Raw genomic sequence first — 26,326 nt, 5'->3', positions numbered from 1 at the left:
AATATAATTCCATTATATATATACACCACAGTATCTTTATCCATTCATCCACCAGGGGACACTTAGGTGTTTCCATATCTAGGCTATTGTGAATAATGCTTCAATGAACATGGGAGCACAGATATCTCTTTGAGGTACTTATTTCATTTCCTTTGGGTGCTGTATCTAGAGGAGGCATTGCTGGATCATATGGTAGTTCTATTTTTAGTTTTTTGAGGATCCTCCACACTGTTTTCCATAATGGCTGGACCAGTTTACACTCCCACCACCAGTGCATGAGGGTTCTCTTTTCTCCACATTCTCACCAACACTTATTATCTTTTATCTTTTTGATAATACCCATCCTAACAGGTGTGAGGTGATATTTCATTGTGGTTTTGATTTGCATTTCCTTGATGATTAGTGAGGCTGAGTGGCTTTTCATATATGTGTTGGCCATTTGTATGTTGTCTCCAGAAAAAAATGTCTATTCAGGTCCTATGCCCATTTAAAAAATTGGGTTGTTTGTGTTTTTGCTGTTTAGTTGTATGAGTTCCTTATATATTTAGGATATTAATTCCTTATTATATATATGATTTGCAGATATTTTTCTCCCATTCAGTAGGTTGCCTTTTCATTTTTTGATGGTTTCCTTTGCTGTGCAGAAAAGCTTATTAGTTTGATGTAGTCCCACTTGTTTATTTTTGTATTTTTGCCTGAGCTTTTGATGTCGTATCCAAAAAAACATTGCCAAGCCAATGTCAAGGAGCTTCCCCACCCCCACCACCGTGTTTTCTTCTAGGAGTTTTATGGTTTCAGGTTTTACATTAAAGTCTAATCCATCTCAAGCTGATTTTTATGTCTAGTGCAAGGTAAGGGTCCCATTTCATTCATTTACATGTGGACATCCAGTTTTTTCAACACCAGTTATTAAGGAGACTATCCTTTCCTCATTGTATATTCTTGGCACCATTGCCAAAGATCAGCTGACCATATATGGTTGGGTTTATTTCTACTCGGTTCCACTGGTTTATATGTCCGTTTTTATGCCTCTACCATTCTGTTTTGTACTAAAGCTTTGTAATATAATTTGAAATCAGGAAGTGTGATGTCTCCAACTTTACTCTTCTCTCTTAAGATTACTTTGGCTATTTGAGGTCTTTTGTGGTTCCATACAAATTTTAGAATTGGTTTTTCTATTTTTGTAAAAAATGTCATTGGAATATTGATAGTGATTGCATTGAATCTGTAGTTCACTTGGGTAGTATGGACATTCTTCCAATCCTTGAGCACAGAATATCTTTCCATTTATTTGTGTCTTCAGTTTCTTTCATTACTGTTTTATAGTTTTCAGTGTACAGATACTCCACTTCCTTGGTTAAATTTATTCTTAAGTATTTTATTCTTTTTGATGCTATCATAAATGGGATTGTTTTCTTGATTTCCTTTCTAAATAGGTCATTGTTGATGAAAAGAAATGCAACTGATTTTTGTGAGTTGGTTTTGTATCCTGCAGCTTTATTGAATTTATTAGTTCTAAATAACACAATTAGTTGTGTCCCCCTTCCCTCCCATCTCCGTGGAGTCTTTAGGGTTTCTACAAATAGGATTATGTCATCTGCAAAGAGAGATAAATTTACTTCTTCTTTTCTGATTTGCATGTCTTTTATTTCTTTTTCTTGTCTCATTGTTCTTGTCTCATTGTGCTAGTACTTCTGGCGCTGTATTGAATAAAAGTGGTGAGAGGGGGCATCCTTGCCTTGTACCAGATCTTAGAGGAAAAGCTTTCAGTTTTACCCAATTACGATTTTAACTCTGAGATTTTCATAAGTGGCCTTTATTTTGTTGCAGGGATTTTTATCATGAATGGATATTGAACTCTGTCAAATGTTTTTTCTGAATCTCTTCAGATGATTATGTGGTTTTATGTTTCATTCTGTTAATGTGTTGCATCACATTGATTGATTTGCATATGTTAAACCAACCTTGGATCCCAGGGATAAATCCCACTTGGTTATGGTGTATTCTCTTTTTGATGAGTTGTTGAATTCAGTTTGCTAGTATTTTGTTGAGGATTTTTGCATCTACATTCATCAGAGATACTGACCTATAGTTTTTTGTTTTTTTGTTTTTTTCTTGTGGTGGCTTTCTCTGGCTGCTGGCTTCAGAGAATGAGTTCAGAAGTATTCCCTCTACTTCTATTTTTTGAAGAGTTTGAGAAGGATTTTTATTAATTCTTCTTTGAATGTTTGGTAGAATTGTGAAGCTGTGAAGTCATCTGGCCCTGGAAGTTTTTGTTGGGAAGTATTTGATTACGACTTCAATCTCCTTATCTGTTATTGGTCTATTCAGGCTTTCTGTTTCTTCTCTATTCAGTTGTGGTAGGTTGTATGTTTCTAGGAATTTATCCATTTCTTCTAGATTATCCAATTTGTTTGCATATAATTGTTCATAATAGTTCCTTATTATTTCTTTTTATTTCTGAGTCATCCATTGCAATGTCTCCTCTTTCATATCTGATTTTATTTATTTGAGTTTTCTCTCTTTTTTCTTGGTTAGTCTAGCTAAGGGTTTGTTTATTTAGTATATTTTTTTAAGAAACCAACTCTTAGTTTCGTTGATTTTTTTCCTATTGTTTTTCTAGTCTCTATTTGATTTATTCCTACTCTGATCTTTATTATTTCCTTCCTTCTGCCAACTGTGAAATTAGTTTGCTCTTATTTTTCTAGTTCTTTGAGGTGTAAAATTAGGTTGTTTATTTGAGATCATTTTTCTTTTTTAATGAAAGTGTTCATTGCTATAAACTTCCTCTTAGTACTGCTTTTGGTGTACCTCATAAGTTTTGGTATATATTGTTTCCATTTTCATTTGTCTCAGGATATTTTTTGATTTCCTCTTTGACCCAGTGGTTGTACAAGAGTATGTTATTTAGTTGCCACATATTTGTGAATTTTCTCTCTCTTTTTTTTTTTCTGATTTCTAGTTTTATTCCATTGTGGTCAGAAAAGGTACTTGGTATAATTTTAATCTTCTTAAGTTCCTTAAGACTTGTTTTGTGATCTAACATGGGGTCTATCATAAAGAATATTCTTAGTGCACTGGAAAAGCATGTATATTCTTCTGCTTTTGGGTGAAAAGTCATGTATATATCTGTTAAGTATATTTGGTCTATGGTGTTTAAGTTCACTCTTTCTTTACTGATTTTCCGTCTGGATATTCTATCCCTTATTGAAAATGGGATAGTGAAGTCTCCTAATATTATTGTATTGCTATCAGTCTCTCCTTTCGTATCAGTTAGTATTTGTTTTATATACTTAGGTGCTCTGATGTTGGGTGCATATGTATTTACAGTTGCTTTATCTTCCTATGCAATTGATCATCTTATCATTATGTAATAATAACCTTCTTTGTCTCTAGAGATAGTTTTTGACTTAAAGTCTACTTCATATTATTTAAGTATAACCATTTCTGCTTTCCTTTGGTTACGATTTGCATGGAATATCTTTTTCCATCCCTTCATATTCAGCCTATGTGTGTCCTTGAATCTAAAGTGAGTTTCTTATAGATACCATACAGTTGGATCTTTGTTTTTTTATCTATTCAGCTGCTCTGTATCTTTTTACTGGGGAGTTTAACTTATTTACATTTAAACTATCTATTGATAGGAAAGAATTTACTATTGCTATTTTAAAAACTATTCTCTGTTTATCTTGTAGTTCTTTTGTCCCTCTTTTCTCTCTTGCTGTCTTCCTTTGTGTTTTGTTTTTTTTATATTGATAGGATTTGATTCCTCTTTTTCTTTTGTGTAACTTCTATAAGTATTTTCTTTGTTGTTACCAAGGAGCTTACATATATTATCTTAAAACAGGGTACTTTAAGCTGATAACAACTTAATTCATTTATATGTAAGAACTCTCCACTTTTATCCCTCCTTTCCCCACATTGCAGGCTATTGATGTCACAATTAACATTTATTTATAGTATGTCTCCATTAACATAATTTAGTTATAGTTGTTTTTAATACTTTTGTCCTTTAGCTTTTTTTTTTTTTTTGGTACGCGGGCCTCTCACTGTTGTGGCCTCTCCCATTGCGGAGCACAAGCTCCGGACGCGCAAGCTCAGCGGCCATGGCTCACGGGCCCAGCCGCTCCGCGGCATGTGGGATCTTCCCAGACCAGGACACGAACCCATGTCCCCTGCATTGTCAGGCGGACTCTCAACCACTGCGCCACCAGGGAAGCCCTGTCGTTTAGCTTTTATAATTGAATTAAAAGTGATTTACACAGCACCATTATAGCAATATCCACCTTTGGTTTTTATTTTATTTTAGTTAGTTAGTTATTTTTGTCTGTGTTGGGTCTTCATTGCTGTTTGCGGGCTTTCTCTAGTTGCGATGAGTGGGGACTACTCTTCGTTGTGGTGCACAGGCTTCCCATTGTGGTGGCTTCTCTTGTTGCAGAGCACTGGCTCTAGGCGCATGGGCTTCAGTACTTGTGGCACATGGGCTCAGTAGTTGTGGCTTGTGGGCTCTAGAGCACAGGCTCAGTAGTTGTGGCACATGGGCTTAGTTGCTCCACGGCATGTGGGATCTTCCCAGACCAGGGCTCAAACCCATGTCCCCTGCATTGGCAGGTGGATTCTTAACCACTGCGCCACCAGAGAAGTCCCCACCACCCTGTGGTTTTATATTGCTGAAGTTACATCCGAATAACCCAGAGGTAAAATTTATTCCAGCTGTACTCTTTGGATTAAAACTACTGTAACTAAAGATTTAAAAATTCCATATTTTAAAATTATTTTAGGAATTCCTTGGCAGTCTAGTGGCTAGGACTTGGCTTTTTCACTGCCAGGGCCTGGCTTCAGTCCCTGGTCAGGGAACTAAGATTCCACAAGCCAAGTGCCCCCCCGCCAAAAAAATAAATAAATAATAAAAGGATTTTAAATATGTACCTTTAAAAACTCACATATACATATAGTATTTTGTGAGAAAACTTTACATATTGTGTTAGTTTCCTGGGGCTGTTGTAACAAATTACTACACACTTGGTGACTTAAAGCAACAGAAATTTATCCTGTCACAGTTCTGGGGCCAGAAGTCTGAAATCAAGGTGTTGGCAAGAATGTGCTTCCTCTGGTAGCACTAAGGGAGACTCTTTCCTTATCTCTTCCAGCTTCTTTTGGCTCCAGCCTTTTTTTGACTTGTGCCTGCATAACTCTAGTCTTTTTCTTCATGTTCACATGGCCTTCTACTCTGTGTGTCTCTCCACCATGTGACTTTTATAAGGATTTATGACTTTGAATTTAGGGCCCACCAGATAATCCAGAATGATCTCCTCATCTTGAGACTTTAACTTAATTACATCTTCAAAGACCCTTTTTCCAAGTAAGATCACCTTTGTGGCTTCCTGGGATTAGGATGGGGATATATCTTTTTGGGGACCACCACATAATAGAGAAGGGAAAAGAGTATTCAGTAGATTTTCATCCTAAAATACTATTTTGGAGATAGGAAAAATACCCTGCATAAAATAAAAGACAATTTCACTTTATGAAGATTCTGTACAACGTCTCATAGAAAAAATATACAAATAATCATTTTTCAGTTTTTAAAATTTTAAAGCTAATACTATACGTTGTAAAAAAATACAAAATAGGGGCCTCCCTGGTGGCGCAATGGTTGATAGTCCGCCTGCTGATGCAGGGGACGTAGGTTTGTGCCCCGGTCCGGGAGGATCCCACGTGCTGTGGAGCGGCTGGGCCCGTGGGCCATGGCCGTTGGGCCTGCACGTCCGGAGCCTGTGCTTCGCAGCGGTGAGAGGCCCGCGTACCGCAAAAAAATAAATAAAATAAACTTCATCTTTCTGATAATGAGTGATAGATTTTCTTTTCATAATTCATTCCCATATTTTCCATAGCCAGTTAGTCCCCAGCATCTATTGGTTTTTCCCTCATTGCTAACTTTCGTATCTGTCTTCTCCTCTCCATCGCAGTTCCTCTGACCAACCCCCATAATAGCTTCAGTTTTGACTTTCATCATTTCCTACCTGAATCAATACAATAGAGCTACTCTGGTCCAGTCTACATCCTGCTACCAGAATGAGGATTCCAAAACACAAATTCATTCCATTTACTCCCCTACTTAAAACCCTCCATTGGAACCCTCTTCATCTTAGCATGACATCCTTAACATAGCTTATAAAGCCTTTCAGGATCTGACCCCGGTCTGCTTCTCAGGTTTTATTTCTTGCCATTCCTCTCTCACACCCTCTTTTCACATCCTACAGAATCCCTTTGATACTCTGTGTCCACTCACATCTCCATGTCTGTATATATGTTGTTTCCCCTGCCTTGAACATTATTCCCTTCTGCACCTGGTTAACTCACACTTCCCTTCCAAATTCATCTCAGCTATTCCTTCATCTGGGAAATCTTCCTTGATTATTCCTCTCCTATTTCCCTCCTTGTCTTCCTACCTGGGTCTGGGCTAATTGTTTATCCCAAGTATTCTAGTAGCCTCCCACTACCTTGGGACTTACTCTGTCATGTCATTATTATACCATATTATTTTAGTCTATTTAATTTCAATATCAGTTCTTTTCAGAGATCATGTGTTTTATTTTCATATCTCCTAGCTTGGTATATAGGTATACTGTATTTTTGATAAATGTTTGTTGAATAAACAGATGAATAAATGGGTGTTATAAACTTCATTTCTACTATCTCTAGAGCATTGTTTATTCTCTTACTAGTTTTCATTTCTCAAAGAATTCAGAATAAGAATATGTTTTGCACAATTGTGTAATGTAATATGCTAGACTAAAATATTTGAGAGATTTTTATCATGCCTACAATTTAAATTCCTTAAGTTTAAATTTTATAAAGACCTTAGGAAAACTACATTTTTAAAATGAAATGTTTATTTTCTTTTATTATGTAAATAAGATGAAAGTAAAGTATCTTATTCTTTTCACTTTGAAGGAACTGATTCCTACAAGCGATAGCAATGTAGTTGTATCTCTCACACGCCTCTTTGAAGTACTCCTCTGTAACGTGGTAGAAAACGATCCTACCAGCAAGCACATTCGTGTTTGGATTATGGTTGGTTTTATACTTATTGTGTTTTTTAACTATGGATAAAATATGCCTCTGGCAAACTTGTGTTGAGAAAGACATTACAAGACCTAGAGCTGTTTTTTGGTGAGAACCAAAAGAATACCTGAAGACATTAAAGTTGCCCTGACCTGGTATTCTGATTTAAAAAACGATTTAGAGAAAGTAAAATATGTCAGAATGAATCAAGACACCCTATTACTTATGAAAGATCATAATTTGATAAACAATAAGGTGACAATATTAAACCAATATAGACTTCAGGTGAATTGATCTTGTCTAAATGTTAAGCTAGAGTGTAGGCTACAACAAACTGGCTACAAAAGACTAGGAGCAGGCATCCAACCAGCTGGGTGGAGCATTGCAGGCAGAATTCATAGAGGATATATGTAGGAAGGAGTCAGTGGTCCAGGTTAGTTAATGTCTAGAGATCAGAGAATAGCAGAGAATAAGGCTCTCAGGGAGCCAAAGGAAAGAGGTGTTCTGTACTCTTCCCTGGTCTATGCTACTTTCCTATCCACCACCTTATTCTCAAATGCCTCGATCTCTTTCAATCTATCTTCTCTTCTACTCTGTGATAATAGCAGTTCCCTCCCACGGTTCTCCCTTCACTTTGTTGCCACAGAAAATTTTCTCTTAAAATATTTTTGATAGATTTTTCTAACTAGATAAGGCATGTACCTAGAGCAAAAGACAAAAGTAAGTTTTCTACCCATACCAGTCCCCCAGCCACCCTCAAGGCAACCACTATTACCAGTGCCTCATGTAGCCTGCTAGAGATATTTGATGCATATCCTCTTCTATATGTATACATATTTTATACATGTTAGCATACTATACATACTGATTTGCATCTTTTCTCACAATATATTTTGGAGATCTTTCCATATCAGTATTGGGTTACCTTTTTTTTTTTTTTTTAATAGCTACATGTATTCCAGTGTATGTAGCATATTCCAATTAAGCTGACTTCTATTGAAGAACATTTGGGTTGCTTCAGATATTTTGCTACCACAAACAGTGTTGCAGTAAATATTCTTGTACATATATCGTTTTGTCCAGTGGGAATATATTTGAAGATAAACTCCTAAAAGAGAAATTCCTAGGTCATTTGGCATGAGAATTTTAATTTAGATACATAGTGCCAGAGGAATGATTCGTTACGTGACTTAGATGTGCTCCATTCTACTTTATTTGTAAATCTGACCTTTTCCAAGTAGATTAATCAGAACTTAATGTACTATATTTTAGTTAATCTGTTAAAATTTCCTTTTAAATAGTTTAAATTAATTTTTCTTTTTAACCAACAGGCTTGCTTTATATTTTCTTTGATTTGGTCCATTGGAGGAAGTTGTGATACAGATGGTCGCATTGCTTTTGACAATTACATACGATTAGTCATATTGGGAAAAGATGAAAGCAACCCAATACCTGACTCTGTGGGTAAATGGGAATGCCACTTTGATGAAAAAGGCCTAGTCTATGACTACATGTATGAGGTATGATATAAAATGCTTGTTATGATAAGCTGTAAAACACAAAGTCTTAGATCAGCAGTCAAAAGTGGGTTCCCATCCTAGAGTTACTTTGACTCCTGTGGTTAGCATTTTAGTCCCTTCTCTTCAGTTTCTCCTCCTATAACTTGTGGACAGTATAGATAAACTTATTTTGAGAATATTTTATAATTTCAGATTTAAATTAAATCTATTTTCTCCAATTTAAAAAAGAATTCACAAGAAGATTCTTTTAAACAGTAAGCATTTGCATAACTATTTGATTCATGAAAATTTTACTTCACAGAGCCATAAGATCTGGATAGAGACTTATTACAATTTTACCTAAACCTAGAAACACAATTGACTAGCACAGCCAGGACTTGTACCCAGCTCTCCTGATTGCCAGTGCAGAAATCTTTCCCTAAAACCATGTTAACACAGAATTTTAAGAATATGACCAGAAAGAGAGTTTCATCCTCATTAGTCACAGTGGGAAGTGAATAGAATAACCTCTAAAACTAAAAAATCAAGAAGTGATAACACAAGCATATTCTTTAAGAATTGAAGGTAAATATCAAAATATCCAGCTTAAAGAGGCAAAGGTAGTTGCTGTTAGGAGAAAAGAGTAGGAAACTGCTGTTTTTCCTTAACTGTGTAAACTTTTGACTCTAAAATAGTGCATAAATAACTTTGATAAAAATAAAAGCTAAAACCTAAGAAATTAAGAATATGAATTACTGAAGAAACACTCACCCAAACTTGCAAAATTACCGTCACCCAGACACAAACCATATACATATACAACTTGCCAGAAAATATTTAAAGATTCTTAGATGCCAGCCATAGGACTGGAGTCCAAGAGACCGCCCTCTTTGCCAGGTGCTAACTCTTTTGTTGATTGATGGTGAGAGGCTTTAGGATCTCCAGGGAAGGGCAGGACAACTTGGAGAGGAAGATATCTGTGTGGGGCAGGGTGGATTCCCTAATCAGGATCACTTAGGGTATCAAGACAGCAGCTATTTAGCCCCTGGTTCAGAAGAACTTCAATAATGTAACAATCTCCAGCCATTCCAATATGTCCTGGCTGAATATCAGCCTGGATCAATATGCCAAAGAGAATAATTTTAGAGAAACAAATATGAGTTTATTTGATATTTTGTTTCTAGTTAGATTATTGCCCATTTACTTTAAAATATGAAAACATTAAGCCCAAGTCCTGTCAATTGTAACTTCAGCCACATCAGAGTGGCTCTCAGATAAATTCTTGATATATGCACAAGGACATCTTGAAGGCAGCCTGGAAAGATTAGAGTGTTAAGAGGACAGGGACTTCCCTGGTGGCACAGTGGTTAAGAATGCACCTGCCAATGTAAGGGACACGGGTTAGATCCCTGGTCTGGGAAGATCCCACAGGCCGCGGAGCAACTAAGCCCATGTGCCACAACTACTGTGCCTGCACTCTAGAGCCCGCAAGCCACAACTACTGAGCCTGCGAGCCACAACTACTGAGCCCATGCACCGCAACTATTGAAGCCCGCGTGCCTAGAGCCCATGCTCCACAACAAGAGAAGCCACTGTATTTCACAATAAAAAGGAGGAAAAGGCTGTAAAGTTTTTAAAAGCAAATATGATAACTGTGCTAAAAAGAGCCTTTTAGATAGCAAGTGCATGGTTATAATACTTTAAAATTTATGTTCTCTTATAGTTGAAAAACCGAGGTCGCTGGATCCACTGGAATGAATTAATTAAAAGTACTAATTTAGGAGATAAATGTGTCAAGATTCAAGATATCATAGTCCCTACAATGGATACAATTAGATATACATTTCTAATGGATTTGAGTATTACCTATGCAAAGTAAGAAACTCTATTATAAACATGCATTTTAAATATTATAGTACCTTTCTAATAGGATCATAGGATTTTAAAAATAATTTTTTTATTTTTATTTATTTTTGGCTGTGTAGGGTCTTTGTTGCTGCACACGGGCTTTCTCTAGTTGCGGCGAGTGGGGGCTACTCTTTGTTGTGATGTGCGGGCTTCTCATTGCAGTGGCTTCTCTTGTTGCGGAGCACGGGCTCTAGGTGCACGGGCTTCAGTAGTTGTGGCACACAGGCTCAGTCGTTGTGGCTTGCGGTGTCTAGAGAGCAGGCTCAGTAGTTGTGGTGCACGGGCTTAGTTGCTCCATGGCAAGTGGGATCTTCCCAGACCAGGGATCGAACCCGTGTCCCCTGAATTGGCAGGCGGATTCTTAATCACTGTGCCACCAGGGAAGCCCAGGATCATAGGATTTTTGAAGTGAACTTTGAGGTCATCCATTTTCAGATAACTAGGACCCTGAGGGACTAATTGACATTTCCATAGTGACATCTGTTACTAGTGGTAAACCTGAAATCCAGGTTTCCTATTGCCCACTTCAAAGTCTTTACCATCATACTTTGTTGCCTCATAAGCCATCTCTTATTTCTTTTATTTGTAATAGCAGATTAAAAGTCAGTTACAGTGTTACTGTTAAAAAGGTATGCATTCTGGGCTTCCCTGGTGGCACAGTGGTTGAGAGTCCACCTGCCGATGCAGGGGACACGGGTTCGTGCCCCAGTCCGGGAAGATCCCACATGCCGCGGAGCAGCTGGGCCAGTGAGCCATGGCCGCTGAGCCTGCGCATCCGGAGCCTGTGCTCCGCAACGGGAGAGGCCACAACAGTGAGAGGCCCGCGTACCGCAAAAAAAAAAAAAAAAAAGGTATGCATTCTACTCACAGGTTCATTGTACTCCTGAGGGATAAGACTAACCATGATCCATATTTTCCCATTTGGCATTTTTGAGATCTGTCCTATGCTAGTTCTTCATAACTTAAGGTGAACATAAAAGACTCAGACTTAAATAAGAAGAGCACATCAAAAAAGATGAAAAGCCTAGCACGTACCATAGACATATCCATACCAATTTTCTTAATAACACTTTTATAGTTATTTTTCTTTGAAACACTAGCCATAATTTATCATTAATATTATTTAAACTGGGGCTTCCCTGGTGGTGCAGTGGTTAAGAATCCGCCTGCCAATGCAGGGTACATGGGTTCAAGCCCTGGTCTGGGAAGATCCCATATGCCACGGAGCAACTAAGCCCATGTGCCCCAATTACTGAGCCTGCGCTCTAGAGCCTGTCAGCCACAACTACTGAGCCTGTGGGCCACAAGTACTGAAGCCCACGCACCTAGAGCCCGTGCTCCACCACAGGAGAAGCCATGGCAATGAGAAGCCCACGCACCACAACGAAGAGTAGCCCCCACTCGCCACACCTAGAGAAAGCCTGCACACAGCAATGAAGACCCAATGCAGCCAAAAGTAAAAAAATAAATAAATAAAATTATTAAAAAAATATTATTTAAACTGGACAAGCTTACATTATATGCATGAATGTCATGGTTTATTGTTTTTGATGAAGAACCTGTTTCTGCGTGAATTTTGTGACAGTTTTATCCTGTTTATTAAAAAAAAAGAAAAATAGCTTATGAGGGAACATTATTTTATCCCTATTTTGTACCCATAGTTGCATTTTTGCATTTAGAGGCTAATATTAAAAACTTCATTAAGCAAGGAGAGTACTTGTCAATGCTGGGGAATTCCTGGTACAGGAATTCTCTTGTTCCATGAACCATTTGTCAGAATAATGCTTTTGAATGAATAAGTACAAACATAGGATTATAAAGCAAACCACATATTAAAATATATTTATTAAAATATTGAACAAATTTGAGCTATAGTAGTAATAATGTGCTTTTTATTAACACATTAAATAGTAAGATCCAGCAGTGAGTCTGATGATGATCATAATTTTGAAGAAGCAATGGGCATAAGTGATATTTTTGAGATATCTCTAACAATTGTAATATTTAGTATAATATCTGTGATTTCTATTGATGACAAATATTAACTATTATTATTGATAATAAAGTACACAGGTACTATATTATAAATTGCTCCATTTTAGTTAAGGGTAGTGAAAGTAAAGGTATAAACTCTATGTCATCTAAGTTCACAAACTCTCAATATTGTCTAAGAATTTCTTCAGTTTGATCCATGGACCTCAAGTTAAGAACAGTGTTTATTTAGTAAAATTATTTTAATAAATAGTTTTCCATAACGTGTTACTCAGACTGGAAAGCGTAGATGAATTCTCAGGCATCACTGTAGTTCTAAATGATCTTTTTTTGTTTATAGTATTAATTTTATGTTTCTACTTCAATGATAATTTTAAAAATTAATATTATCATTATTTGGGTCATATAGATGACTCTTTATACCTGATTACTGCTGCTCAGTTTTAGTGCCAGCCTTTGTGTTTGTCTTTATGTAGCATGTGATGCCAAGTTGTCAATTAAAGTGACAGGTTTAATTTTTAATTCAGTATGTCTCAAACTGGGATTCTCCAGGGTTCTGTGAACATAAACTCTTAGGATTTTTTTTTTTCCCTTTAAAATTAGTTCAGACCACTCAAAAATGAGAAACCCTGCTTTTGAAGCCCTTGGAATAGGGAATTCCTTAGAGTTTGCTTTTAGACAAGTATTTTCAGCTAGTAACACTGACTTGATTCAAAAATGCTATTAATGGGCATATATAACCGTTACCTTTAGAATTCATTGTTATTTAGTTTCTCACAAAAACTTTGTGCTGTTGAGATAACTGCGAAACACTTTCAACCTCTCTTATTGTCATCATCCTATTAGTCTATTCCACACAGCACCCTCTTGCCTGTATCTCTAACTAAAAAGTACAAATACATCACTTTTCTGAGGAGACAAACTTCGGCTTTTTTTTTTTTTTTCTGAAAAGTTAAGCATGTTACTACTCGTTTTATGAGTGTTTTTACATATAGCAATGTTACATTTGTTCAAATAATAGTTTGTTACTATTTAAATTTCAGTAAGTAAGCAAAATGGTGCCAATTGTTACTTTCACCGGTCTTTTATGAAATTACAATGATAAATTGAAATGTGAGTTTTTGGATGAAGTTGATTTGATTACTATTTAGGTTTTCAACTAAATCCAGCCTCCTCTCATTGAAATGTATTCTGACTTTTTCTCCTTTTGAATGATATGTTCACTGTTTCATTAAGGCCGCTACTTTTTGTGGGTCCAACGGGTACAGGAAAATCAGTGTATGTGAAGAATAAGCTGATGAATCACTTGGAAAAGGACCTGTACTTTCCTTTTTATGTTAATTTCTCCGCACGGACCAGTGCCAATCAGGTTCAGGTTAGTTAAAAGCCAGAAACATGGGTCTATAGTTATTAATTTTTTTTGCCTTTTTGATTAGCATTTAAAACTGTATTTTAAATGAGCAGCTGTGTAAATCCTCTATGAATTTAAATAAAACTTCAAAATTTCTTTTTGGCATTACAAGTAAGTTTTAAGGACAAAAGTTCAAGAGAACATTTTTGCATTAATACTGAATTGTTGAGCTTTGTCATCATTTTTTTCAAGCCCAAGAAGCAACAATTGATTTCTTAACTGGAGAAGTAAAGGAGAAGGGAGGGAGGGTGGAAGAGAGAGAGGGAAGGAGAGAGAGAAGGAGACAAGGGGAGAGAGAGAGAGAGAGAGAGAGAAAACTTGTTCTTTCGAGACTCTCCTAGATGGTCCCCTAGGGGTATTTGCTGCCTACTGAAGTTCTGTCAGTGAAAGATCTTTCAAACCATATACTGTTTATTGTATGACCTTCTGTGACAGGAAACTGTGCATCCCACCCTTTACCCCCAGAGGTACCAAGATGAAAGTACTGCATGAGATCTTTTCTAATCACCATTTTTATCATCCATTCCTAAATTTATATCTGTCCATTCTCTCCTGATCTATGGTGCTCATTTTCATTGTTTTAAGCCAGTAGAATTCCCTAATTTCAAAATACTACAGATTTAGATTAGTGCTTTTAGATATTAAGTTAAAGTTAATAGATATGTTGGGGTATCCAATATAGAAAATATTTTGTGTGTGTGTGTGCATATGTGTGTATACAATATAAATATATAAATAGGTGTAACAATTGGTTACATATAAACATGTAACAATTCTGAGCACATAGAAGGATTTCAATATATGCTCTTTGAATGATGTTGAATATGAAGTTTGGTATAACCCTAAAATGAATAAATATAAATGAATAAACATGCACATAGTGTTGCTTGGCATTATTTCCTTACATAATTAGACTGTTAAATTTCTTTTTTTTTTTCTGGTGTTAAGTATGGCTTTAAATATACTACTATTTCTTTTTTATATTTTAGAACATTATCATGGCTAGGCTGGATAAAAGACGCAAAGGAGTTTTTGGACCACCTATGGGAAAGAAGTGCATAATATTTATAGATGACATGAATATGCCTGCATTGGAGAAATATGGAGCTCAACCTCCTATTGAATTATTACGACAGTTTTTTGACTGTGGGAATTGGTAACTATTTAATTAAAGTCTTAAGTAGCCATGCTGAAGTTATTTCTTGTTCTCTTTTTCTATTTTAATTTCTCACATCAAAATAATACATTTTCTCAAATTACTTATGGAAGAAAATGGTTGCTCAGATTTTCCTATAAAGAAAATTTTAGAAGACTTTTCTATACCTTTTTATACCATGGAAGAATAATCCAGTATTAATTTTTGTCCTTTTTATCTACTACTTTCAATTATTAAATATAATTTACAAATTACATCTTTTACCATCAACCAGCACTGAGAATTTGTGGGTAGTCTCCAACCTAAGTAACCGTAATCAGCACCCTATGTTTCTACCATTTTAAAATTCTTTATATTATCTATAACTATTTGGGACTACTGTATCCTTGGGATGGCTTAGTTTTGACAGCAATTTCGTAGATAACTCTTCCATTCCTCCCACCCTATTTTATGATGACATGGTTAGTTTCCAACAAATAAGACATTGTATCTTTTAGTTCGGATTAATAATTCTTCATTTCCTCCTGTTAAAATACTTTCCTAATCCCTAATATGCCATGATTTTTATCTCAAGGCAAGAGTAACCTAACTGTGAAGCTAAGTCATATTTTGGGATTATATTTTTGTTGTTGTTATTGCATGCCCTTGGAATCCTGCCTCCAGGAGATAACCACTGTTAATAGTTTATTCCCTATTCTTCCAAGGTTTTTTTCTATATAAATATATTTTTATTAAAAAAAGACCCATATTACATATAATGTTTTTGCAACTTATTTGCACTTAAATATTTATCGATATTATTTGTCTGTCTCATTCATTTTGTTCCCTTTTAGTACTGTTTAGTTTTGTGGATCTTGCTATAATTTACTTAACCAGTTCCTTATTGACAGTTACTAGAGTTGTTGCCAAAAATCAAGTCATATTTTCATACTTTCTATGGTACTTTTAGACTAAGAACTGGCTATATAGATTTCTTCCATAACCACCCCCCTTTTTTGCAAGAACTTCAATATTAAAGGACTTTATGACCTGTTGGAAATAAGCAGCTTTTCACTTTGAGTGGTTCCAGCTAAACTGAGTCATTTGTATACCCCTTCTGATTAAAACTTCTTTGAAGCTTTGTTATTCCCTAATGGGTCTCTTTTTATATAACAAAATTTTGTATAGGTTCTATTTATACATTCTTTTGTGCTCCAAAGATAAGATTTGAGATGAGAAAAAGAAATCAGGACTTAGCTGTAAGTAGAATAAGTGTATAGTTTATTGTTCAAACCAGGACATTTCTGAGAGAAAAAGGGGAGTGTTAATAGTTACTACAGGACAGGCACAAACAACAATTGTCCTAGGCAAAGTGGGACATATTGTCATTTACCTGTAACCATTCACAAAAAAGATTGATCTCTCATCCATACTTCTGGATTTGGAGTGTGAAGAGGCAAAGGAGAGTCAAATTGGAAAGAACTGAAAAAAAGAAAGGCAAGAGCAAGAGGAAGGGGACCTTCTAGATACTCAGAATCTGGGCAACAGAATCAGTGTCACTGAAAGGAGAAATAGAGTGCTACTTTAAAACAAGTTTTCTCTGCAGATTGGTGGTTGCCTGAGGTGGGGGATAGGGGGAGCAAAATAGGTGAAGAGGGTCAAAAGATACAAATTACCAGTTATAAAATGAGTAAGTCAGGGGCTGTAATGTACATCATGGTGACTGTAGTTAATAATACTGTATCGCATATTTGAAAGTAGCTAGGAGGGTGAATCTTAAAAGTTATCACAAGAAAAAAAATTTTGTAACTATGTATGGTGACAAATGTTAACTGGACTTATTGTGGTGATCATTTTACAATTTGGACAAATATCAAATCATTACGGTGTACACGGACACTAATATAATGTTATGTCAGTTATACCTCAATTTAAAAAAAAAGAAATAAAAATTATAGAAATCCTTAAAAAAAAACTTCTCTCTTACTCCAAGCATTATCTAATCTTCTTCCATTTAAAGAAGCTAAAATCAGATTAATTTTCTAAGGAGATCTACTTTTCAATCCATCTTGTTGGCTTTATAACTGATCGTTTTGGAATTTTTATGTGCTTTCAAGGTATGACCTTAAGGACACAAGTAAAATCACGTTGGTTGACATAGAACTGATTGCTGCCATGGGCCCTCCAGGTGGTGGAAGAAATCCAGTCACTCCCCGTTTTATTAGACATTTCAACATCTGCACTATTAATACTTTTAGTGATGAAACCATGGTCCGAATCTTCTCATCAATTGTAGCATTCTACCTTAGGACTCGAGAATTTCCTCCAGAGTACTTTTTAGTTGGGAACCAAATTGTCAATGGGACTATGGAGGTGAGCAAAGAATGCAATAGAGTGTTTTAGTACTACATATATCCTTATTTGATCCTTCCTTTTTGTTTTTTTTAACTTCTTTTTTCCCTTAGCCACTTTAGTCTTCAGTGTCAGAGAAGCTGTTAGGAAGGCTTGAGAACAGGAAGATCATAGGCTTTGAAATTGGGGAATCTAACTGCGTTTGAGTCTTGACTGCTATTTCCTAGCTATCTGGCCTTGAGCAAGTAACTTGACCTTCCAGAAACTTACTTTTTAATCACTAAAATGGGAGATAATACCTATTTCACAAGGTTATTATAAGGAAATCATCCAGAACCAATATCTGCCATACTGTGGGTGTTTCCCTAATTGTTGGGTCCCTACTCTAGTATTTACTAATTTTCCCTTCTCTCTCTTCGTTCCCATTCTTCATGTTGCGTCAAAAAAAAAAAAAAAAAAAAGAAACTTAAGAAGCTTATGAATACATTATTTTTGCCAGACCACATAACTTAGGAGTAGCAGTGAAAAAAAAAAAAAAAAGAGAATACAAGGGTGGGACTAGAAAACAAGATTGCCCATATGGCCAAAGAGCAGCCCTTAACTTATTCAGGGTGTGTTACCTGCTTCTGCTCAGAGGCCAGAGCCAGCCTCATCGGTGATGGTAAAAGGGAAAAAAATGTATCTAAGGTAATTTAGTGATAATCTCATTGAACTAAGCTTTCTGGATCCTTGATACAGTGGGGTTCACTTTGGCATCACTGCAACCAGAAGCAAAAAGCTCCCTAGAATCATTCCATCAGTTTCCAAGAGCACTGTATCTTTCTAAAGTTCTTCTGCCCCTGTTCTGGTGGAAAATTGGGTTGTTAAAATAGAGAAACTATGAGCAAAGAGATAGTACATTATTATAATTTCTGTACTTATACAGAAAAGTTCTTCTATTTATAAAATATGGTAGTTATATTTCAGGCATCTCCTGGAAAGAGAGGGGAGTTGGTTAGGCAAAAGAGGATACAGAAAGGATCCTCTTTTTTTTCTGTCTTTGATGTATTGTAGACCCACCATGTGTGGAGATTAGGGGAGATGAATTAGAGAACATATATAAATAAAAAATAATTTCATTTGGATTTTTTTTCAGGCTATATTATAAAAGGTTTAATTTACCTTTCTTAAAGAGGATGTTAAACTTCATTTGGTGAATTCAGCATGTAGTAAAAATATACTTCATTTTGATATTATAGCCAATTAAGATAGGAGGAGGAGAGGGGAGAGAGAAAACAAGAGAGAGAAGGGAAGGGAGAGAACACGTTGATTTGTTTTGAAGTCAGTGGTGGTCAAAGAAAATTGTTTCATCATCCTCTTCATTTCGAACGCTTCAGAATGAGTTATCTGATTTCACTTTCTACTAAAGTTTTTGTTAACTATTTAATCCCAGGTCATTCGCCTTTAAATGGAACAACCATAATTACTGGGAAATAAAAGCATTGTCACTTCTTGAGCTTGGATGGAATCAGATAATAATAAGTTCCCTCAACTTTGTAATGCCTGGTTGAGTGCTATAAACCAAAAGAAATAGATATATGCTATATTAGACTCAGTACTATACAATTTTCCAAGTCAATATGATCTGATAGGATAAATAAAATATTTTATATAATATACTGTCTTTTACAGTATATTACATTGTTGTTGGCTTTGTATTATTGACTTTGCTGATTATAAGCATTTTATTTTTGCTTTGTTGCTTTTTTCATATTCAGATATATAAACAATCCATGGAAAATCTTTTGCCCACTCCCACAAAATCTCATTACACTTTCAACTTGCGGGATTTTTCACGTGTCATCCGGGGCTGCTTGCTCATTGAAAGAGATGCCGTGCAGAACAAGCACACTATGATCCGTCTGTTTGTGCATGAGGTTCTCCGAGTGTTTTATGATCGTCTCATTAATGATAATGACCGATGCTGGCTGTTCACTTTAACCAAAAATGTTATAAGAGACCATTTTAAAGAATCATTTGATAGTATCTTTTCACATTTGAGGAAAGGGAATGCACCAGTGAGTATATTTAGTGATTAAAAATATATTAAGTTAAAACAATCCAATAGCATGAATTATTACAATCAACTTATCTTTGAAAGAATACTATTACTTCTTTTTTTTTTAACATCTTTATTGGAGTATAATTGCTTTACAATGGTGTGTTAGTTTCTGCTTTATAACAAACTATTATTTCTTAATGATCATATTCTTTTAACTTTCCTCATAGATAGGTATTTATATTGAGAAGATTTGCTTTCAGAGGAATTATGTGTATAACATAGAAGTTATATGATAGGGATTGAATGATATAATAGATATAAGGTGCTTAACATGGTGACCATCCCTTAGTAATGACTCACAAAATGGGAGTTGCTCAGAATGACTTTTCCTGCCCCTGGGGGCAAAAAGCTTATATGATAGAAAAAACTGTTTTCTTTTTACTTCCTAAGGATATAATATAATTTCAGGTGTTAATTTTACAAGTATATTATTTACTATCCTAATATTTAAAAGAATTATCTAATTGATAATCATCCCATAACATAGATAAAACAAAATTTTGTGTAACATTTTCTTAAATTTATTTTAGAAAAAAATTTTAAACTTTCTTAAATTTATTTCAGAAAAATTTTTGTTTTCAAATTATTTTAGAAAAAATTTTAATATAATTTGTTGATTTCCATTTTATAGGTAACTGAAGAGGACTTAAGAAATCTCATGTTTGGTGACTATATGAATCCTGACTTTGAAGGAGATGACAGAGTTTATATTGAAATTCCAAATATTCATGATTTTAGTGACATCGTGGAGCAATGCTTAGATGAGTATAATCAAACTCACAAAACAAGAATGAATCTTGTCATTTTTAGGTACCTATATTTGGTATTGATGATTAAAATTACTGTTTATAAAATTTTATTGTGAAATATTTAAAATGTACAAAAAGATAAAACTATGATGAACAACCTTGTACCCATCACCCAGCTTGAGACATAAAATACTAAACACAATATTGTAAATCAAATATACTTTGATTTAAAAAAAAAGGGCATAAAATACTAGCAATTTATTTGAAGTCCCTTGTGTAGCCAGCCCTCCCTCACTGCATCCCTATTGTACCTTACGGGGATAAAAAGAAACTCAGGTGTTTCTTTGTGTGTGTTCCTAAACATATATGCAATCTTATTTTGCATGTCGCATACTGTGCACATTCCTCTGCAAGTTGGTTTATTCTAGATTGTTTGTGAAATTCACAGAAGATGAATTATTACTACTGTATTGCACTGCATTGTATAATTTTAACAGAATGTAGTCATTCTTCTGAGATAGACTTCTAGGTAATTTCTAGTTTATGTAATTAAAAAAATGGTTTGAACATTCATGTCTCCTTAGTTACATGTGTAAGAACTTCTCTAGGCTATATTCTTAGAAATGGAATTATTGTGTCATGGTATGTAAGCATCTTCTACTTTACTAAGTTTTGCCAAAGTATCTTCAAAAATAATTATTGTTTTTAAGAGCTTCCATTGTTTCTCACCCTTCACAACACTTAGGATAGCCAGACTTGGTAAGTTTTGTCAGTCGAAGGAGAGTGGAATAGTATCTGACTGTGACTTTAGTTTTTTTTTTGTTTTTTTTTTAACATCTTTATTGGAGTATAACTGCTTTACAATGGTATGTTAGTTTCTGCTTTATAACAAAGTGGATCAGTTTATATCCCTGTATCTCTTCCCTCTTGCGTCTCCCTCCCTCCCACCCTCCCTATCCTACCCCTCTAGGTGGTCACAAAGCACCGAGCTGATCTCCCTGTGCTATGCGGCTGCTTCCCACTAGCTATCTATTTTACATTTGATAGTGTATATATGTCCATGCCACTCTCTCACTTTGTCCCATCTTACCCTTCCCCCTCCCCATATCCTCAAGTCCATTCTCTAGTAGGTCTGCGTCTTTATTCCTGTCTTGCCGCTAGGTTCTTCATGACCATTTTTTTGTTTGTTTTTTAGATTCCATGTATATGTGTTAGCATACGGTATTTGTTTTTCTCTTTCTGACTTACTTCACTCTGTATGACAGACTCTGGGTTCATCCACCTCACTACAAATAACTCAATTTCATTTCTTTTTATGGCTGAGTAATATTCCATTGTATATATGTGCCACATATTCTTTATCCATTCATCTGTTGATGGACACTTAGGTTGCTTCTATATCCTGGCTATCGTAAATAGAGCTGCAATGAATGTTGTAGTACATGACACTTCTTGAATTATGGTTTTCTCAGGGTATATGCCCAGTAGTGGGATTGCTGGGTTGTATGGTAGTTCTATTTTGAGTTTTTTAAGGAACCTCCGTACTGTTCTCCATAGTAGCTGTATCAATTTACATTCCCACCAACAGTGCAAGAGGGTTCCCTTTTCTCAACGCCCTCTCCAGCATTTATTGTTTGTTTTTTTGGAGTTTTTTTTTTTTTTTTTTTTTTTTTTTGCGGTACGCGGGCCTCTCACTGCTGTGGCCTCTCCCGTTGCGGAGCACAGGCTCCGGACGCGCAGGCCCAGCGGCCATGGCCCACGGGCCCAGCCGCTCTGCGGCATGTGGGATCCTCCCAGACCGGGGCACGAACCCGCGTCCCCTGCATCGGCAGGCGGACTCTCAACCACTGCGCCACCAGGGAAGCCCTGTTTGTAGATTTTTTGATGATGACCATTCTGACCAGTGTGAGATGATATCTCCTTGCAGTTTTGATTTGCATTTCTCTAATGATTAATGATGTTGAGCATTCTTTCATGTGTTTGTTGGCAATCTGTATATCTTCTTTGGAGAAATGTCTATTTAGGTCTTCTGCCCATTTTTGGATTGGGTTGTTTGTTTTTTTGTTATTGAGCTGCATGAGCTGCTTGTAAATTTTGGAGATTAATCCTTTGTCAGTTGCTTCATTTGCAAATATTTTCTCCCATTCTGAGGGTTCGTCTTGTTCATGGTTTCCTTTGCTGTGCAAAAGCTTTGAAGTTTCATTAGGTCCCATTTTTTTATTTTTGTTTTTATTTCCATTTCTCTAGGAGGTGGGTCAAAAATAATCTTGCTGTGATTTATGTCATAGAGTGTTCTGCCTATGTTTTCCTCTAAGAGTTTGATAGTTTCTGGCCTTACATTTAGGTCTTTAATCCATTTTGAGCTTATTTTTGTGTATGGTGTTAGGGAGTGATCTAATCTCATTCTTTTACATGTAGCTGTCCAGTTTTCCCAGCACCATTTATTGAAGAGACAGTCTTTTCTCCACTGTATATTTTTGCCTCCTTTATCAAAGATAAGGTGACCATACATGCATGGGTTTATCTCTGGGCTTTCTATCCTGTTCCATTGATCTATATTTCTGTTTTTGTGCCAGTACCATACTGTCTTGATTACTGTAGCTTTGTAGTATAGTCTGAAGTCCAGGAGCCCGTTTCCTCCAGCTCCATTTTTCTGTCTCAAGATTGCTTTGGCTATTCCGGATCTTTTGTGTTTCCATGCAAATTGTGAAATTTTTTGTTCTAGTTCTGTGAAAAATGTCAGTGGTAGTTTGATAGGGATTGCATGGAATCTGTAGATTGCTTTGGGTAGTATAGTCATTTTCACAATGTTAATTCTTCCAATCCAAGAACATGGTATATCTCTCCATCTATTTGTATCATCTTTAATTTCTTTCATCAGTGTCTTATAATTTTCTGCATACAGGTCTTTTGTCTCCTTATGTAGGTTTATTCCTAGATATTTTATTCTTTTTGTTGCAATGGTAAATGGGAGTGTTTTCTTGATTTCACTTTCAGATTTTTCATCATTAGTGTATAGGAATGCAAGAGATTTCTGTGCATTAATTTTGTATCCTGCTACTTTACCAAATACATTGATTAGCTCTAGTAGTTTTCTGGTAGCATCTTTTGGATTCTCTATGTATAGTATCGTGTCATCTGCAAATAGTGACAGCTTTACTTCTTCTTTTCCAATTTGGATTCCTTTTATTTCTCTTTTTCTCTGATTGCTGTGGCTAAAACTTCCAAAACTATGTTGAGTAATAGTGGTGAGAGTGGGCAACCTTGTCTTGTTCCTGATCTTAGTGGAAATGGTTTCAGTTTTTCATCATTGAGAACGATGTTGGCTGTGGGTTTGTCATATATGGCCTTTATTATGTTGAGGTAAGTTCCCTCTATGCCTACTTTGTGACTTTAGTTTTAATTCCCCTAATTACTAGTGAGGCTACGTTTCCTGAATTTACTATTTTGTATATAACTAATTTTCTATTTCTCACATAGAAATCCCAGTATTAAAAGATTGAATAAACTTTGGGGGTTTTTTGTTTTGTTTTGTTATTAGCCAAACTGTGTGGCTTGTGGGATCTTAGTTCCCCAACCAGGGATTGAACCTGGGCCCTTGTGAAAGCCCAGAGTCCTAACCGCTGGACCACCAGGGAATTCCCAAAGAAATGTTTTTAATAAAAGCAATAATATACTCCCAGTATAAATGATTACCATTACATTTTATTTTTATAATTTGTATAGTACCTTTCCTGAATTTGTACCTCAAATAGTTTTCCTTTACATCAAATGATCCAATTGCAACTGCATTTGAAAAATCATGCTTTTTGATGATTACCTCTTTAAAATTGGGATAGTAATATATGGGGCAGCAAGGTCCATTTTTCTAGGAAAGCAAAATGATACTTATGTGTAAATATACATTTATATTCATATTTTCAAGTATAATAATATCGATATTTCATAGGTATGTATTGGAACATTTATCACGAATATGTCGAATTCTAAAGCAGTCTGGTGGAAATGCTTTGCTTGTTGGACTTGGAGGAAGTGGTCGTCAATCTTTAACTCGTCTGGCTACATCCATGGCAAAAATGCAAATTTTCCAACCAGAAATTTCTAAGAGCTATGGTATGAATGAATGGAGAGAGGACCTGAAGGTAAAATTGTGAGCAAATCTAGTGTCTAAAATAATATCAGTGCATTATTTTTTTAACATCTTTATTGGAGTATAATTGCTTTACAGTGGTGTGTTAGTTTCTGCTGTATAACAAAGTGAATCAGCTATACATATACATATATCCCCATATCCCCTCCTTCTCGCATCTCCCTTCCACCCTCCTTATCCCACCCCTCTAGGTGATCGCAAAACACTGAGCTGATCTCCCTGTGCTATGTGGCTGCTTCCCACTAGCTGTCTATTTTACATTTGGTAGTGTATATATGTCCATGCCACTCTCTCACTTCGTCCCAGCTTACCCTTCCCCCACCCTGTGTCCTCAAGTCCATTCTCTACGTCTGCGTCTTTATTCCTGTCCTGCCCGTAGGTTCTTCAGAACCATTTTTTTTTTTAGATTCTACATATATGTGTTACAATGCATTATTTTATCTGTAAAGAGAGAGCCAACCTGTGTAGCTGTGTGCTAAATACACTGGTGATGATGATAATAATATTATCCCTAGAGCAGTTACTGTGTGTGCTGAGCACTGTTTTAAGTTCTTTATATACATGCTGTCACTCTATAGGTATGACAGTTCAATGCAGCAGGTATGGTTGTCTCTGTGTTTTACTGATGAGGAAACTGAAGTTGAGAGAAGGTATGCACAGCAGAGCAGGGTTTATGACTTAAGTCTTATCCACTGCTGTTAACATGGCTGCTGCTGATTTTACCTTTATTCTAGTTCAGAGAGGCCTTATTTCAGGTAAATGTATGTTTTCCAGTAGACTTAAATATGAACCTCAATGAGGATGATGATGTCATTAATGTTGTCAAATCTTAATAGTTTCTTTGGAGCTGTGTTGCTGTTCCAGTAACAAATAGAATAGTGGAGTGCATACTTGGGGCTTCATCCTCATGTGCCTAGGGCTCTGCAGGCCCCAGAAGAGAGATGACCTAAAGTGGAAAAAAATAAGAGAGACATTACTGGACTTTTTAAACTTTCTCTGACCCTGACATACTAAAATTCTACATCCTAAAAGTTAGTGTAGAGAACTGGTCTTTATATCTTCGATCTTAGATGGACAGAGATTCTTTCTGTTTTCAAATCCATCTCAGTCCCTGCAGTAAGACTCTGAATCAATGAGTATGTCTAAGGGGTGGGCAAACTGGCCAGTTGGAGTCTCCCACCAAAAGGGTGGGAGAAATGGAGGCCCAGATTGAGAGCCCCACCAAAATGGAAGAGGTACTACTCTAAATTTGAGATGTTATCAAAAGAAAGGAAAGCAAAACCAACAGATTTCCACCAGATTCTGGTTATAAGTACATTTTTATTTTAAGGTTCTATTAAGGAATGTGGGCATGAGGGGCCAGAAGACAGTCTTTCTAATCACGGACACTCAGATTAAAGAGGAAGCTTTTCTAGAGGATATCGACAGTGTGCTCAATACTGGAGAAGTACCTAATATTTTTGCAGCAGATGAAAAACAAGAAGTGATGGAGGTAAGTGCTTTTTAGGGAGTGCTGCTCCCAACATGTCTTGAAGCTTTTCTGCTCTTCAGGATAAATATATCTTGTGCAGAGGATTTTGGTAATTGAAAAATTAATGTATATTATTTTAATACTTTTTTGGTGAATTTTAAACAGCTTCGATAGTTAGACAGAGTTTTAATTCATTTTTTCCATAATGATGACAGTGTGTTTCATCCATTTGATCTTATTTAGCATGTTTTCTGAGTGATTAGAGATTTAAAATCATATCTTAGGGTTACAGTGATATGAGAAAATATAGCTTTAAAACACTACTTGATTAGCTTTTATGGTTTACCACTGGTTAGTAAAATTTTCAAATTTTAACAAAACTACTTGTATTAATTCTGATGTATCTGAGAGTCATGCTTTGTGATTTAATTGACAAAAAAATACATTTTTGAAGCACCCACTACTTCAGATGTCCTGACCTTTGACCCCC

General features: G+C 35.8%; 1 protein-coding gene across 1 annotated transcript in view; it reads left to right on the top strand.

Annotated features, from left to right (window-relative positions):
* Positions 1-26,326, top strand: part of DNAH12 (dynein axonemal heavy chain 12) — a 236,187-nt gene that overhangs the window by 142,132 nt on the left and 67,729 nt on the right. Inside the window, exons 36-45 of the mRNA XM_027121150.1 lie at positions 6,958-7,077; positions 8,400-8,588; positions 10,291-10,442; positions 13,704-13,842; positions 14,868-15,034; positions 17,131-17,386; positions 19,123-19,422; positions 20,098-20,276; positions 24,165-24,357; positions 25,696-25,857. Coding sequence (XP_026976951.1) covers positions 6,958-7,077; positions 8,400-8,588; positions 10,291-10,442; positions 13,704-13,842; positions 14,868-15,034; positions 17,131-17,386; positions 19,123-19,422; positions 20,098-20,276; positions 24,165-24,357; positions 25,696-25,857 — 1,857 coding nt within the window. The remainder of the gene's footprint in view (positions 1-6,957; positions 7,078-8,399; positions 8,589-10,290; positions 10,443-13,703; positions 13,843-14,867; positions 15,035-17,130; positions 17,387-19,122; positions 19,423-20,097; positions 20,277-24,164; positions 24,358-25,695; positions 25,858-26,326) is intronic.

Source organism: Aethalodelphis obliquidens, unplaced genomic scaffold (assembly GCF_003676395.1).
Source record: "Aethalodelphis obliquidens isolate GAN/ISIS:26980383/991018 unplaced genomic scaffold, ASM367639v1 scaffold22, whole genome shotgun sequence".
NCBI lineage: Eukaryota > Metazoa > Chordata > Mammalia > Artiodactyla > Delphinidae > Aethalodelphis > Aethalodelphis obliquidens.
The sequence above is the reverse complement of the archived record's forward strand: the minus strand, read 5'-3'. Positions and strand labels throughout refer to the sequence as shown.